Source organism: Rosa chinensis, chromosome 5 (assembly GCF_002994745.2).
Source record: "Rosa chinensis cultivar Old Blush chromosome 5, RchiOBHm-V2, whole genome shotgun sequence".
Lineage (NCBI taxonomy): Eukaryota > Viridiplantae > Streptophyta > Magnoliopsida > Rosales > Rosaceae > Rosa > Rosa chinensis.
In genome coordinates, this window is record NC_037092.1 from 14,619,632 (window position 1) to 14,634,001 (window position 14,370).

Here is a 14,370-nt window from a genome sequence, read left to right on the forward strand (position 1 = left end):
TTTACTTTGTTAATTCTCTTCTTCTATCTCTGCCTCTCTCTCTCTTCCCATTTTTCTTTGTTTCTTTAGAAGTTGGGAAATATCCGAACTTTATTTGTTTTGACGATCGATGGTAGAATTGAAATTGAAAGGAAGATTTTTTTTAAATTCTATAGAAGAAGAAAATTGGTTATAGATGATTGATGGCCCTCTGACCACAAATCACTTCAATTTTTGTGCTTGATTTTGCATTTGATTTAACCAAAAAGTTTTTAAAAATGGCTAAATACTGACTACTACCCTGTAGTTTGGGTCTAAAATCAATTCAGTTCCTAAACTTCTAATTTCATCAAGAACACCCTTGCACTTTCAATTTTCATATAATAGGTCCAATTTGTTAGTCTTCCGACAATTGAGTCATTTAACTTGTTGACGTGACTTATATATGGCCTATGTTTTATGATGTGGTGTTGAGGTGGCCTACATAGTCAATTTTGGAGTGAGTCCCACTATTAGAAATCTATCAAGTAAATAGTTTTTCAATAAATAATCTAACTATAACTTGAACTCATAACAGAATATTAATGAATTGGACCTATTAGATCAAAATTGAAAGTACATGGGTGTTTTTGATGAAATTAGAAGTCCAAGGACTAAATTGATTTTGGACCTAAACCATAGGGTAGTAACCAGTATTTATCTCTAAAAAAAAAAAAAAATTGAAGTATCAAATTGATTCGTTTTTAAAACTTTAGGTATCATTTTGATCACTTTTGAAAGTTGAGTATCAAGCTGATTTGTTTTTAAAAATTTAGGTGTCATTTTGATCACTTTTGAAAGTTGGGTATCAAGCTGATTTGTTTTTAAAAATTTAGGTATTATTTTTATCACTTTTAAAACTTTAGGTATCATTTTGATCACTTTTGAAAGTTATGTGTCATTTTGTCCGGTGCAAGAAAGTTTTGACCCTAGTGGTGGGTTTACTCAAAAAAAATTTAAAAATAAGTTAGGGTGTGTATTAAGAAAATAGATAGGTGTACATAAAATTTATGTAGATTGTATAGGGTTTAGGGACATGAAATCGACTACATACTTACCTCCAATCAAAATACTTAGTGACATTAGTACAACTTATATCAACTCAAAATTGATTGAATGAGTGATTGATTTTTACTTAAAATACCTTACTTGCATACATTTTTCTTTTTCTTTTTTAATTAACATCTAGTCAAGAACAAAACATAATAAAGCATTTGTTTCATAGAGACAATAAGAAGACGGTAAAGATTAAAAAAAAAAAAAGGGGGAAAGAAATAGGGTATCGGCTAGGCTAGGCTAGGTAGTGATCTACCTTTCTTCTATTGCGCGCCTCCCATGTGAGACCTAGATAAATGTAAACATAATTGAAATCGAAGATATAAGACATCCAGCAGCAATCCAGGGGCTCAAGCGTTCACCTATTCTAGCTGCTTTCCAAGGAATCCCTTCAAACCCAGGTTTTCTTTCCTCAAATATCTTGGGGATATACATCTTCAAGTAGGTGCAGAGAGTAATTGTGAGCAATACAACCGCAAAATACAAATTGAACTTGATAATCGTTGAGTTGAACAAGAGTAGTGTGACAATGCAGATGGTGTTTAACCCTATGAGAAGAAAATTCAGGAAACGAGCAGCATTCAAGATTAATATAAGCGCAGCCTTAATAATCCTCCTCCAGTCTCTTCTCCCTCTAAAATCTCGTTCTCTTAGTGCCGCTAACAATTGACTGTGTCGCATTGTGTACCCTCTCGGAGAAAGGAACCTCTCCTCATTCAGTATTCCAAATGCGTTGAAGAGCATAAGCCAGGCCACATAGAATCGCCACAAAACCTGAAAAGCCTCGATCAAAACCATTGGCATTAACATCTAGATGTTAATCCGTCAAAATCTAGTTAATGTATAAGTTTTTCAATGATTATACCGTCAAAAGAGAGGTTTATATAGACGTTCTCAAGTATATGAAATAGGTAAGTAATCACTCCTACTTCAGTTGGGTAAAGCCTCCAATTAAGACCAACCCTATGCATCACCAGCCCACTCCAATACCGACACGTGTCCTATACCCCCTCCATAAATAAACTAAAGTTCAATTAAAATTAGCTCTCTAAATCTAACCTAGAGTGAAGGTAACTAGTTTAGGAAATCATTTCATTCACACAACTTTGACAATTAACTGCGGTAAATAGTCAAAAACGACGTGCCGACATTTGCCAAAGCCTTCTTCTGCCACCAGAAGTTCTTCTTCTTCTTCTTCTACCTTTCTTCCGCTCCCAATCTCTCTCTCTCTCTCTCAAAGTCTCCCCCAAATTTTCGATCTTTGGCGCCAAAGCTTCGACCTTTCTTGAATCAGACCATGGATCTGGCCCCAGAAGAACTTCAATTTCTCTCAATCCCAGACATTCTTCGAGAATCGACCTCCATCCCCAAACAGTCCCCCAAAACCTTCTACCTCATAACCCTAACCCTAATCTTCCCTCTCTCCTTCGCAATCCTAGCCCACTCTCTCTTCACCCACCCACTCCTCAACCAGCTCCAGGGCCCCTCCACCGACCCGGCCCAGCTCCACCACAAATGGACCGTCCTCCTCCTCTTCCAGTTCTTCTACCTCATCTTCCTCTTCGCCTTCTCCCTCCTCTCCACCGCCGCCGTCGTCTTCACCGTCGCCTCCCTCTACACCTCCAAGCCCGTCTCCTTCTCCAACACTCTCTCCGCCATCCCCAAAGTCTTCAAGCGCCTCTTCATCACTTTCCTCTGGGTCTCGCTTCTCATGGTCGCCTACAATTTCCTCTTCGTTGGGTTCTTGGTTCTCCTGATCATCGCCATTGATTCCCAGAACCCTCTTCTGCTCTTGTTTTCGGGGGTCGCCGTTGTCGTGTTGTTCTTGGTGGTTCATGTGTACATCACTGCGCTGTGGCACTTGGCGAGTGTGGTTTCTGTGCTGGAGTCGGTTTATGGGTTTGCGGCGATGAAGAAGAGCTATGAGCTGATGAAAGGGAAGACTGGGATGGCGTTTGCGCTTGTTTTCGGGTACTTGACTAGCTGTGGGATTATTGGAGTGGTTTTCGGGACGGTGGTGGTGCACGGCGGCAGTGATTACGGGGTTTTCGCAAGGATTGTGGTTGGGGGCTTCTTGGTGGGGCTTTTGGTGATTGTGAATTTGGTGGGCTTGTTGCTGCAGAGTGTGTTTTACTATGTTTGCAAGAGTTATCATCATCAGGGTATCGATAAGAGTGCTTTGCATGATCATCTTGGGGGGTATCTCGGAGAGTATGTGCCTCTCAAAAGCAGCATTCAGATGGAGAACTTGGATGTTTGACAAGGAAAGATGGAGAAATTTATGTGTAAGTTTCTTTGTACTAAATGTTGTAAAGAAAAGAAAGAAACGAAAAAAAAATTGAGAAAGCTTTATGTTTTCTGTGTTCACCATACATTTTTTTTTTCCTAATAAATGTTTCAGTTTGTTGTTGATTCTAATTGGCTGGGACTTAACATTTTATTGTGTTGCGATATATGCTGGAGATTCTGTTCATTACTGCACTTTCAATGGAACAGGGATTTTTATTATCTTGAATTTGGTCTTTGCCTTATTCCAAGGGTCATTATATGTTGCCTGATTCGTTAGATAAGAAAGTATTGCTACCTAATTGGTTACTTGGGAAAAGATATATTAAGAAAAGTCGAGATATCTTCTGTGAATGTTAATAATGTGCTTGAATACTATGCCTCTATCATTTTGTATTTATTGTGGAATTTTCTAGTCAGATTTAGAAACTATTAAATAGGTCTAGCTGGATGCCAAGTATGATCAGGTTCTCACAGTTGGCGTATTACATTTAGCTTTTGATGTTGTATTGCTTCATTGCACTTTAGTTGTTCATTGAGTTTATACAAATTAACAGAAAAGGACAGTTCTCTATTTTTTTGTTTCAACCATTTATTTTAGTTGTTTTTGTATCTTTGTATCTCTTTTTTATTGGATGGATAGAGCTAGAACTGATTCAGTATTTATTTCCAGAAGACTAGACTATATGATATGGTAAGTGAGTAAGTAATACTATTAAGAGTCACTTTGGCCAATCAATTGGACTGCATAAACAAATAATATGGAAAAAGAAAAAAAAAATTACTATAATTGTCTTTACTGATAACTACATTCTATCTTTGAGCTGTGAAACAGCACAGAAGAGAAAAAGAGAAATATTAGTGCTTTAGTTTGAAACATGCTTTATACAGGTTGTATCACACAGCTAGTACCATACTTATAGGCTTGGGTTCAATTAGATGTGATTCTTCAGAAGTATTTGCTATTTTATGTGAATATGTTATCAGATCACTTGTTCACCTCGTATGATAATATAATACTATGAAGTGCACATAGGTTGGTCAGGTTTCCCAATGGCTACTTGTTCTCATGTCAACTGTAAATTCATCGGCTTTACTATCTTCATATCTATACACAACTTCTAGCTTTTCCATCATAGAGAGCTTTGTGCTTCAGATGAATTTAGGTCTAGGGTGGCATCCGAACTTGAAGAGATGCGGTGATAACGAATCTCCCATCTCACTTTTTCAGTTTCGCTGCTTGGAGAGCTTACTGAAACTCCATGCCTTACCAATGTTTGTCACTATAATCTGTTGAAGAAACTTAAGCTGGCCAATCATTATGCTTTGTATTGTAGTTTGCTGAATGGAATTTATAATTTCTGTGTGTCAAATTACATGTTGCGCACTAAAGCATATACGTCTTGGGAAAATTGATTATTGGCCAACTGGTTCAGGTCCTTGTATGCCACAGGATTTGGTCGTAGTGTCATTATGCATTTCATTATATTTTGGTTGCAATGTTCATTGTAACTTTTCCATTCACTTGAACATCATCAGTCAAACTTGGCACCAGTAGAACAAGAATTGCAAAGATGCATGAGACCATCCACTTTTCACCTTTCTTTCTAGACATAGATTGTGGGTACAAGATCATGGATATATGAATATGTCAATGTGTTTGTGTATGCATCCTATCTGACATTTGTAATCTACTAATTTTTCGTGTAGTGATTTGTTATCTACGCAGGGAAACTTATGCTGCCACCAAGATTATCAATGCCAGTCCTTATCAGGACTTGGTTGTTTGACGAGATTGAAGCAAAGTGAGAGCTTACCACAACTTTGCATTAGTTCTGGTTAGGTTCTCGCAACTTAGTGGCAGCATATTTGGTCCCGTGTGTCTATTACTTTTTAACTTTAGTCCCTGTGGATATAGATTGCTACCACTTCTGCGTCTTGGATTCTTCAGTATCACAGAAGGCTGATCCTTTTTATTTAATCCAAACCACATAAACTTAGAACCTTATAGATCATGATTCGAGGGAGCATTGAAAAAGGGGTTTATCTGTCCCGGTAAATGAGGTATGAGGGGGAACATGAAATGCTTCAAGTTCAGCACTCAGTGAAATTCATGATGTGGCCACTTATCATGTCAGGGAATGCATGTAAGATTAATCAAACCTCCGGGTATATGGACTTTCGATACAACAAGATACAAGCACTACATTAAAATGAAAAGAAAAAATTGTTTCTGAGAGATGCCACCCACACAGGACCTTGTGTTTTACTATTGTTTGAAGACGAATTTCGAAGACTCGTCTTTTCTTTTAACTTTCTTACATTAGATGACATTAATATATGAATTGAAATCGTTATTGAGAAAGTGAGAGTTCAATACCTGACAGCCTGAAAGGTCCTCTTCTAGGAACGAGGCCAACTGTTCATGAAAGGCAATGGAGAAATACTCCAGAAATATTCTACAAGCAAAACGAAGTATATCTAGTAAAATCAATAGTAGAGCAAACCGCACAAAGGGCAAGGACTGGCACTGGAGTCATAATGCTTATGTTATTCAGTTGAGCTAAGGATTAGCACTGGAGTCGTAATGCTTTGTGTTATTCAGTGCTTTGCCTTGCGCTGTAGGCCTTGCGCGCGCTTGTAATACATATATATACGTACACATACTGTGTAGTCTGTCAAGATGAATATTAAATTATTACACGATCAAACAATGTATCTATTTGACTATTAAATTATTACACGATCAAACAATGTATCTATTTGACTGGTATTGCTTTGAGTAACATTACATTAATATGTTGTGGGTATGGATCTTCCCACAGAAGGAATTCACAGAATAAGCTGACTTCAATGTTGAGCAAAAGCACCAAGTGGAATGATTAGAGCTTGCTCTTTGGAATGCCAACTGGTTCATTTCTAGACCTTCGCTCCACAGCTCGGGACAGTTGCTTTACCCTCTCTTTCGGAAGATGGGAAGGTTTGGTCAACCAATCTGCCCCATCTACAACCAATGTTGTTCCATTGATGTATTTCCCTTTAAGCCCCAGAAAGATGTACAAGATTTCAAGATCAGGTCTCCATACGGGTTAGAAATGAAAGAGAACACAGGCTGTAATTGGAGATCTTGAAATTCAATATGAAGTTTTAGCTTCAATATTAAGGCATTGATATAACCTTTCAATTAGTTGTTGAAAGTTATGTAACCCATGTAACTAATGCGATCATTATACACATAATTTGCAAATTACAGGTACGCATAACAAATGGGAAGGAAAAAATGTAGCGGTAGAAGTGTATATGGTCATTCAAATATTTCAGATGCGCAAAACAATGCAACTTCATTTCAATTTAAAAAACCGCTAATTTCCAGTCTGTTTGTAACTTTTCCAGAGGACTGATCCCCAAGTAATGAAGGAACAAGTCGCTGGCTCCTCAAATTTCGGTTAGTGTTAATAGCAATATGCAATTAGGGTGTTTGCCTGTTTGGTCTAGGTCATTAGAGAGGTTTAATCTATTCTATTGAATTTGAATCCATAGTGCTTGGGGCCTTTAGTTGACAAGTAGTGCTTGAACCTGAACCCTATTTAGTTCTTTAAAATCAGAAATCTTAGTTCTTTAAAATCAGAAATCTTACAAGAGGAAACCAGTTTTCTCATCCCTCACCAAAAAATTAAAAGTCAATATAGAGGAGTCAGGCTATGCAGATAAAATACTGTACACAATTTGATAGCAATTAGTTATAGTGATTCACCCTGGTTAAGGTGGAGAAAAATGTATCAAATGAAGGGTTTGTTCAAAATATGTAGTCAATAAAGTTAAGATGCAAGGGATTTGGAATTCTTAATTCTTAAGAAGAAACATGTTGACCAATATTAAATAAGTGAATGAGATTTCTAACCTGCGGTAGACGCAAGATATACTGCAGCCATAGCAATATCCCATTTCTGTCCTACTTTTGTTGTAGGAGCATTCACCTTAAATTTGCTCAATATCTCCTGAGGTAAGAGTTTACTAAAGCCAGCAGTGTCTTCAATAGGTCCTGGAGCAATACCATTGACTCTGATATCATAATCTGTGCCCCATTCCAATGCCAAGCTTCTTGTAATGCTATCAACAGCAGCCTGGTATGGAAGAAAGAACGAACCCATTTCAGTCACATCAGCCTTTTCAGCCTAGTACTACATTGTACCTCCCATTTTCAGGGGAACACGTAAAGTTTCTACTGATTTGACAAACCTTTGCTGCAGATACATGAATTTGATACCAAGTAGCTGTATAATGCAAAGTGGCACTTATGTTCATTATTGTTCCACCGACAGATGAATCCTTCCCTGGTGCCCCCTTCTTGAGATACTTGAGTGCTTCATGACACATTGTAAAGGTGCCAACAGCATCTATATCTAAAACTGCAGGAGCCAATGAAAGAATTAGAATCAGCTCTAAGCTTGTTTTATAGGATGAAAGTGATATCAGGAGAATAGTAATGTGGTAGATCCTTCTTTATAATATGGATCGCTGTGCTTAGAATAATACTTCTAAAGATACAACCTGTTCGAAATCCATTTGGGGATAGATCCTCAGACGGGACAAGGAAATTGCCAGCAGCAGCATTCACAAGGATATCGAGCCTACCAAAATGCTTGACAGTTGATTCCAAAACTCTAACTGCATCATCTCTTTTGCGAACATCACCCACAAGTCCGATAGCCTGCAACAATACAACAATACTATTTCTCTTATTATATCCTTCTTCTAGCCATTAAACTCAATGCTTAAATCAAGGTAGACGTATACTACAACCATTTCATCAATCAACCAAATGTAAATTTTATTTATTTATTTATGATAGCAGGAAAAAAGAAATGACATTGATTTTGTTATTTCATGAACAAATCAATCAGAAGACAGTTGGGCCCTACTTTCCTACTGCAAAATAGCAAAAGAAGACACCGACTGAGCAAACTAACGAGATGCAATATACCAAGTTAGAGCAACTCCTACAGCCTCTCTATCTTTACTCCTACTTTACTGACAGATTTTAGGGAATCTAGACGAACTCCTAGTTACTCTCCATGTTCAAAAATTTTGCATCAAGTTGCCGGGAACAAACCCGGCACGCTCATAGGTCATAGGTGCAAACAATTGCTCATTTCTGTACATGTGCACTGTCTGAATTAATCATGAGAACGCAAGATCATGTCTTTAAGTAAATCAGGTGGCATTTCCAAGATCATATAGCTGAAAAACAATCAACATAAGCAAAACACTATATATGAAGTAAAACAAACAACTTTTCGCAAACTATCCAACTAGATTTCAATAGATAAGTACACATTCTTTGTTTATCTAGCTCAAACAATTAAGCTCCATGTATACACATCAATGTTTAATGATGCATGCTTTCCACAAACTACAAAAGTTAGTATCTTGTTGCCTACAATTGAAACCAAGCTTAAAAAAAAAAAAAAAGACATAAAAACAAACCCAGAAACGAAACCAACCAAAAAAGAAGAAGAACAGAACAGCACAAACTGAATAGAGCAGAGCAACAAGAGGACTTTACCGGAATGCCAAGGGAGTGAAGGGATTCAACAGCGGAGTCGATGACGTTTTTACGACGACCCATGACGGCAATGGAGGCTCCATGTTTGCCCAACTGAACTGATATCTCGTACCCAATTCCCGAGGCTCCTCCGGTCAACAACGCCACCTTGCCCTTCAGTACCTCCGCCTTGAATGGTGACTCCATTGCCGCCTTGACTCCTCAATTCTCTAACTTCCTATTTTTGGAGTTTAACGGACCAACGACCCGTTTTGTTAAAGACGCACATGCACATATGAGGACCTCTAGTCTTAATGGGCCGGGTCGGGTCGGGCCATTACCTTGGCCCATATATTTTCTAAAGTTGAATTTCCGTCTGCTCAAATGAGTCATTGAGTCTGAGCCTTGACTGACATGCTGCACGAGTTATGGGACCAGCACGTGTGACCGAGGTTGGCTTGATGGAGATGACTACTCTTTTAAAGATGAGGTCGTAAGAATTCACGGGTGTTCTATTTGTTATTTCTTGTGAATTCTAAATATAAGTGATAGACTAAACAGATTAAGATAATAAATTTTTGACTTGTTTACAAAGTTTAGAGACTTTGATAATGTTAAAGATAAACTTTTGCTTATATAGTGCTTGATCAAATTTTTAGATTTCAGTCCAATTAGTACTCGAGAGTGTGCTTACTTTTCCACTGCAATCATAGTACTCTTAACTTCATATTTGATGATGTAGATGCTTTATCTCCTAAGTTCTTGTAAGTACTAGGCTTGATGTTATGCCTCAAATAATGCTATCGAGATGTCAAAAGTTGTATTCTCTAACGCAAAGCCTTGATATTTAGAAATTGACAACGACGCATGCATCAAGATCAATGGTTCATCGAGGTTTATTCTTGTGAAAAGAATGTTTGTAATGGCTAGACAGGCTAGTGAGTTCTAGCTTGTTCCGACTTCCGACTGATCAAATTAGTAATTTTTATTGCATTCTCCAAAAAAAAAAAAAAAAAGTATTTTTATTTTTTTCTAATGTTTAACGCATATTGCCATGCAATATATGGAGCTGACTTGGAAGCTCGAGCAACTATATGTACTGTTTGACGATCATCTTGGTCAAACAACTTATTTCAGATGAATTAGCCTTTGACAAAAGTTTCTTATAAAAAATAAAATATAAAATACAAAGAGATATTACAAATCATAAAGGCTCGGCAATGTTAAAGTAAAATGACAATTGGAATTGGTCTACTCATTTCATTTCATAGTCCCTTTATATAGGAATAGAATTACAACGGAAATATTAATTACATTAAATACATTGAATGTTGATTGATCTATAATTGTGCTGATTGGTGGTAATCGTTGATTCCTTGATTCCCTCTCCGTCAGTTGCTTTGACGAAAGCACACAATATGTTTTTCCTTTAACACTCCCCCTTGTGCCAAGTCAAAGACGAAATGGTGCATGAGTTGTTGCCTCACTAAAAACCTTGCCAAGTAACAATAAAAACTCTGTGAGACAAAAATACACCTTGGTCGAAGGAAAAGAGCACAACGCACCTTTTACATTTGAGTATGACATGTGTGTGTTAGACTCTCCTGACGTCTACACCTCCCCCTGATACTTACATTAATCAGGGGAGCTTGGAAAGTCTTCGCATTCCTATGCTTTTCACATGTTTCTCAAATGTGTCCTTAGGCAGTGATTTGGTGAACAAATCTGCCACATTCTCCTCAGACCTTACTTGATTCACTTGAATCTTGAGGAGAGTCTGTTGTTGCAGATTGTAGAACAACTTTGGCGATATGTGTTTTGTGTTATCACCCTTAATATAACCTAGCTTCATCTGTTCGATGCAAGCTGCATTGTGTTCATAAATGCAAGTAGGCTCTTCAGTGGTAGAACTCAAACCACTAATCCCTCGAATATGTGCAATGATAGTTCTTATCCATACACACTCACGAACCGCCTCATGTACAACAATGATCTCTGAGTGGTTCGAAGAGGTAGCCACAAGGGTTTGCTTGGTTGATCTCTAAGATATCGCCGTGTTCCCAATGGTAAATACATAACCAGTTTGGGAACGATCTTTATGTGGGTCAGAGAGGTACCCAGTATCAGCAAAACCAACCAAAACGTTATTTGGTGTTTCGGTATAGTGAGTGGCGCTTTCGCCATCAACATTTTCTTTAGGGATTGCAGTTCCATCTGCGGTCCCTCTTGTCTCTCTGTAGGGAAAGAACAGTCCCAAGTCAATGGTTTCTTTTAGGTATCGGAAAATGTTCTTGATACCATTCCAGTGACACTGCATTGGCGCTGAGCTAAATCTAGCTAACAAGTTCACTGAGAATACAATGTCTAGTCGAGTACATTAGGCTAGGTACAATAATGCGTCTATTGCACTTAGATAGGGAATTTCAGCTCCCAACACCTCTTCGTCATCTTCCTTTGGACGAAATGGATCTTTCCTTGCATCCAAGCTTCGACCGATCATGGGAGTGCTAGCAAGATGCGCTTTGTCCATGTTATATCGCCTGACTTTTGGACATACGCAGACTGGTGGATTAGTATTCCACAAACTAGGTGTTCTAGTTCAAGGCCTAGATAGAATCGAGTTTTCCCAAGATCCTTCATCTCAAATTCGGATTTCAAGTATCCCGCGGTTTCTCTTATTTCATCAAGAGTACCTATTATGTTCATATCATCGACATATGCTGCTACAATTGCAAATCCGGAACTTGTTTTCTTTATGAATACGCAGGGGCATAATTCATCGTTCTTATATCCCTTCCCAATCAAGTAGTCACTTAGACGGGTATACCACATCCGCCCGGATTGTTTCTATCCGTAAAGTGAGCGTTTCAACTTAATTGCAAACGCACTCTGTGGTTTAGAGTCACTTGACTTGGGTAATGTAAGGCCATCAGGCACTTTTCATATATATCTCTGAATATAGATCCCCATAGAGATATGCAGTAACCACATCCATGAGCTGCATTTCCAGTCCTTCGGAAATTACTAAGCTAACTAAGTAGCGGAACGTTATAACGTCCATTACGGGAGAGTATGTCTCCTCGTAGTCAATTTCAGGGCGTTGTGAGAAACCTTGCGCCACAAGGCGAGCCTTGTACCTCAGGACTTCATTCTTCTCATTACGCTTTCTGACAAAGACCCATTTATGTCCTACAGGCTTTACACTTGGTGGGGTTAGCACTACCGGACCAAATACCTGTCTCTTTGTCCGAGAATCTAATTCTGCCTGGATTGTTTCATTCCATTTAGGCCAATCTGCTCTTTGTTGACATTTTGCAACAGAGCATGGTTCGATATCATCGTGCTCTATGATTCCTTAAGCAACAGTATATATCATCAATGTGTATGGAAGATCTTTCTATTAACTCATACGCACTCTCATAATCCTTTGAGATTTCTTTGTTCTCTGGAATCATTTCAAACATCAGAGCGTCCTCCAGTATTGATTCATGGACATAACTATAATCAGAGACAATCTCATGAGAGGGATTCTATACATTGATGATTGGTTTGTGCTTTACTCGCCCTCTTCTTCTTGGGTGAGTGTCAATCGAACCAAGTGGCCTCCCCCTCTTCCTTGGGGAGCCACGGCCTCAACCACACCTCTACTAAGTGCGGTTGCAGTGCCTCTATCTGCGGCACCGTGCCCCTTGTTGGGGACTTCTAACCTTGCAGACACATTTGCAGCTGGTATATGTGATCTCGTCACTTTTGCGATATCAGTAAACGCATCAGGCATCGAATCTGCTACGTTCTGAAGATCGATTGTTCTTTTCACTTCACTTTCACTTTGTGAAGTGCGGGGATCAAAATGAGACAGAGTGGGGACAAACCACGACAATTCCTGTCGTTCCCTTGGAAAATCCTTTTTCCTATCTCCCCCTAACGACCGGAAGACCGTCTCATCAAAGTGACAGTCCGCAAATCTAGCGGTAAAGAGATCGCCTGTCAAGGGTTCCAAGTAGCTGATAATTGTTTGGGATTCGTATCCAACATAAATACTTAATCGTCTCTGAGGACCCATTTTGATGCGCTGTGGGGGAGCAATAGGCACATATACTGCTCAACCAAATATGCGTAAGTCAGGCTCATATCCAGTTACCAACTGGTACGCAGAAAATGGTTGGCTAGCAATGGATTTGAAACGAATAAGTAAAGCTGCGTGCAATATTGCATAACCCCATGCAGATATAGGCAGGTTAGTGTGCATAACCAATGCCCTAGCCACTATCTGTAGCCTTTCGATGGTGGCTTCTGTGAGACCATTTTGTGTATGCACTTGGGGTACAGGATGCTCCACATTGATCCAATAGACATGCAATAATCATCAAATGCTTTTGATGTAAACTCTCCAGCGTTATCAAGTCTTATAGACTTGATAGAGTGATCAGGGTGGTGAGCCCTTAAAAGTATAATCTGTGCTAGGAGTTTTGCAGCAATTCTTGTGGACAATAAAGCAACATGTGACCAGATTGTCGAAGCATCCACCAGAACCATAAAGTACTTGAATGGTCTATATCCTGGATGAATAGGTCCACAAATATCTCTTTGTATCCTTTGTAAGAATGGAATGTTTTGTTTTGTATCTTTAGCATAGGAAGGTCTCAATCCTGTTTTTGCTAAAGATCAGGCTTTGCAAAACGAGCGTTGTGCCTTTGAAATAGTCAATGAGGCATAATGGGAGGTAGTGCTTCTGGTACTTCAGAAAGCAATGACTGCATTTGAGCAGTACTAGGACCGACACCTTGCAGTGTGACGGATTTTTCTCCCACTTTATTTTTCACTCGAAATAAGGGATGTCCATATGAGTTCTTTAAAATATGGATCATCATGTCACGATCTCGATGCCCTAGGCAGTTATGCCAAAGCTTGTATGAGTCAGTGTCCCACATTTCATTGTTGGTGACAGCATAGGATTCAATTATCCAAATCGTAGTGAGGTATAGTCCACTAGGTTGACTCATAAGTTTCTCTAAAATGTGTTTCCTTCCACATTCATTAGAGGTAATATAAATGTATTCAGTTCCATTCTCACAGTGTGTTTTTACATGATAACCGTTGGCACGAATATCTTTGAAACTTAACAAGGTTCGATTAGCTCTTGGTGCATATAGAGCGTTTTTGACTTTAAATATATCTCAGATTCTTTAGAGTATTTCTATTTTAGTAGAATGATAATTTTTTTCATTCTAATAATTTTTTTTTCTCTAGATGTATTGCTTTACATCTTTATATTACAATTTCAAACCATGTAAATATGTGTATAGAAAATAAATTTGAATAAATTCAGTGCTTCAGAATAAAATTCAAAATTTATTAATAAGCCAACGATAAGCAAATCAAGGTCTTTGTTCAAAAATCTAATTCACCAAACCATTCTTTAAGACCAAATAATAGTCTAATTAAAAATGAGGCATTATGCCTTC

General features: G+C 38.4%; 2 protein-coding genes across 2 annotated transcripts; one reads left to right on the forward strand and one right to left on the reverse strand.

Moving 5' to 3' along the window:
* Positions 1 to 2,258: 2,258 nt before the first annotated feature.
* LOC112164581 lies at positions 2,259 to 3,509 on the forward strand. The gene has a single exon (XM_024300813.2). It carries the CDS (start codon positions 2,372 to 2,374, stop codon positions 3,332 to 3,334), a length of 963 nt encoding a protein of 320 aa, XP_024156581.1. The 5' UTR covers positions 2,259 to 2,371; the 3' UTR covers positions 3,335 to 3,509.
* Positions 3,510 to 5,891: 2,382 nt separating this feature from the next.
* LOC112164582 (peroxisomal 2,4-dienoyl-CoA reductase [(3E)-enoyl-CoA-producing]) lies at positions 5,892 to 9,168 on the reverse strand. The gene is made up of 5 exons (XM_024300814.2): positions 8,927 to 9,168; positions 7,912 to 8,071; positions 7,600 to 7,769; positions 7,262 to 7,484; positions 5,892 to 6,397 (listed from the first exon to the last, which is right to left on the reverse strand). The coding sequence occupies exons 1-5, from the start codon at positions 9,110 to 9,112 to the stop codon at positions 6,243 to 6,245; spliced, it is 894 nt and encodes a 297-aa protein (XP_024156582.1). The 5' UTR covers positions 9,113 to 9,168; the 3' UTR covers positions 5,892 to 6,242.
* Between the last annotated feature and the right edge of the window lie 5,202 nt (positions 9,169 to 14,370).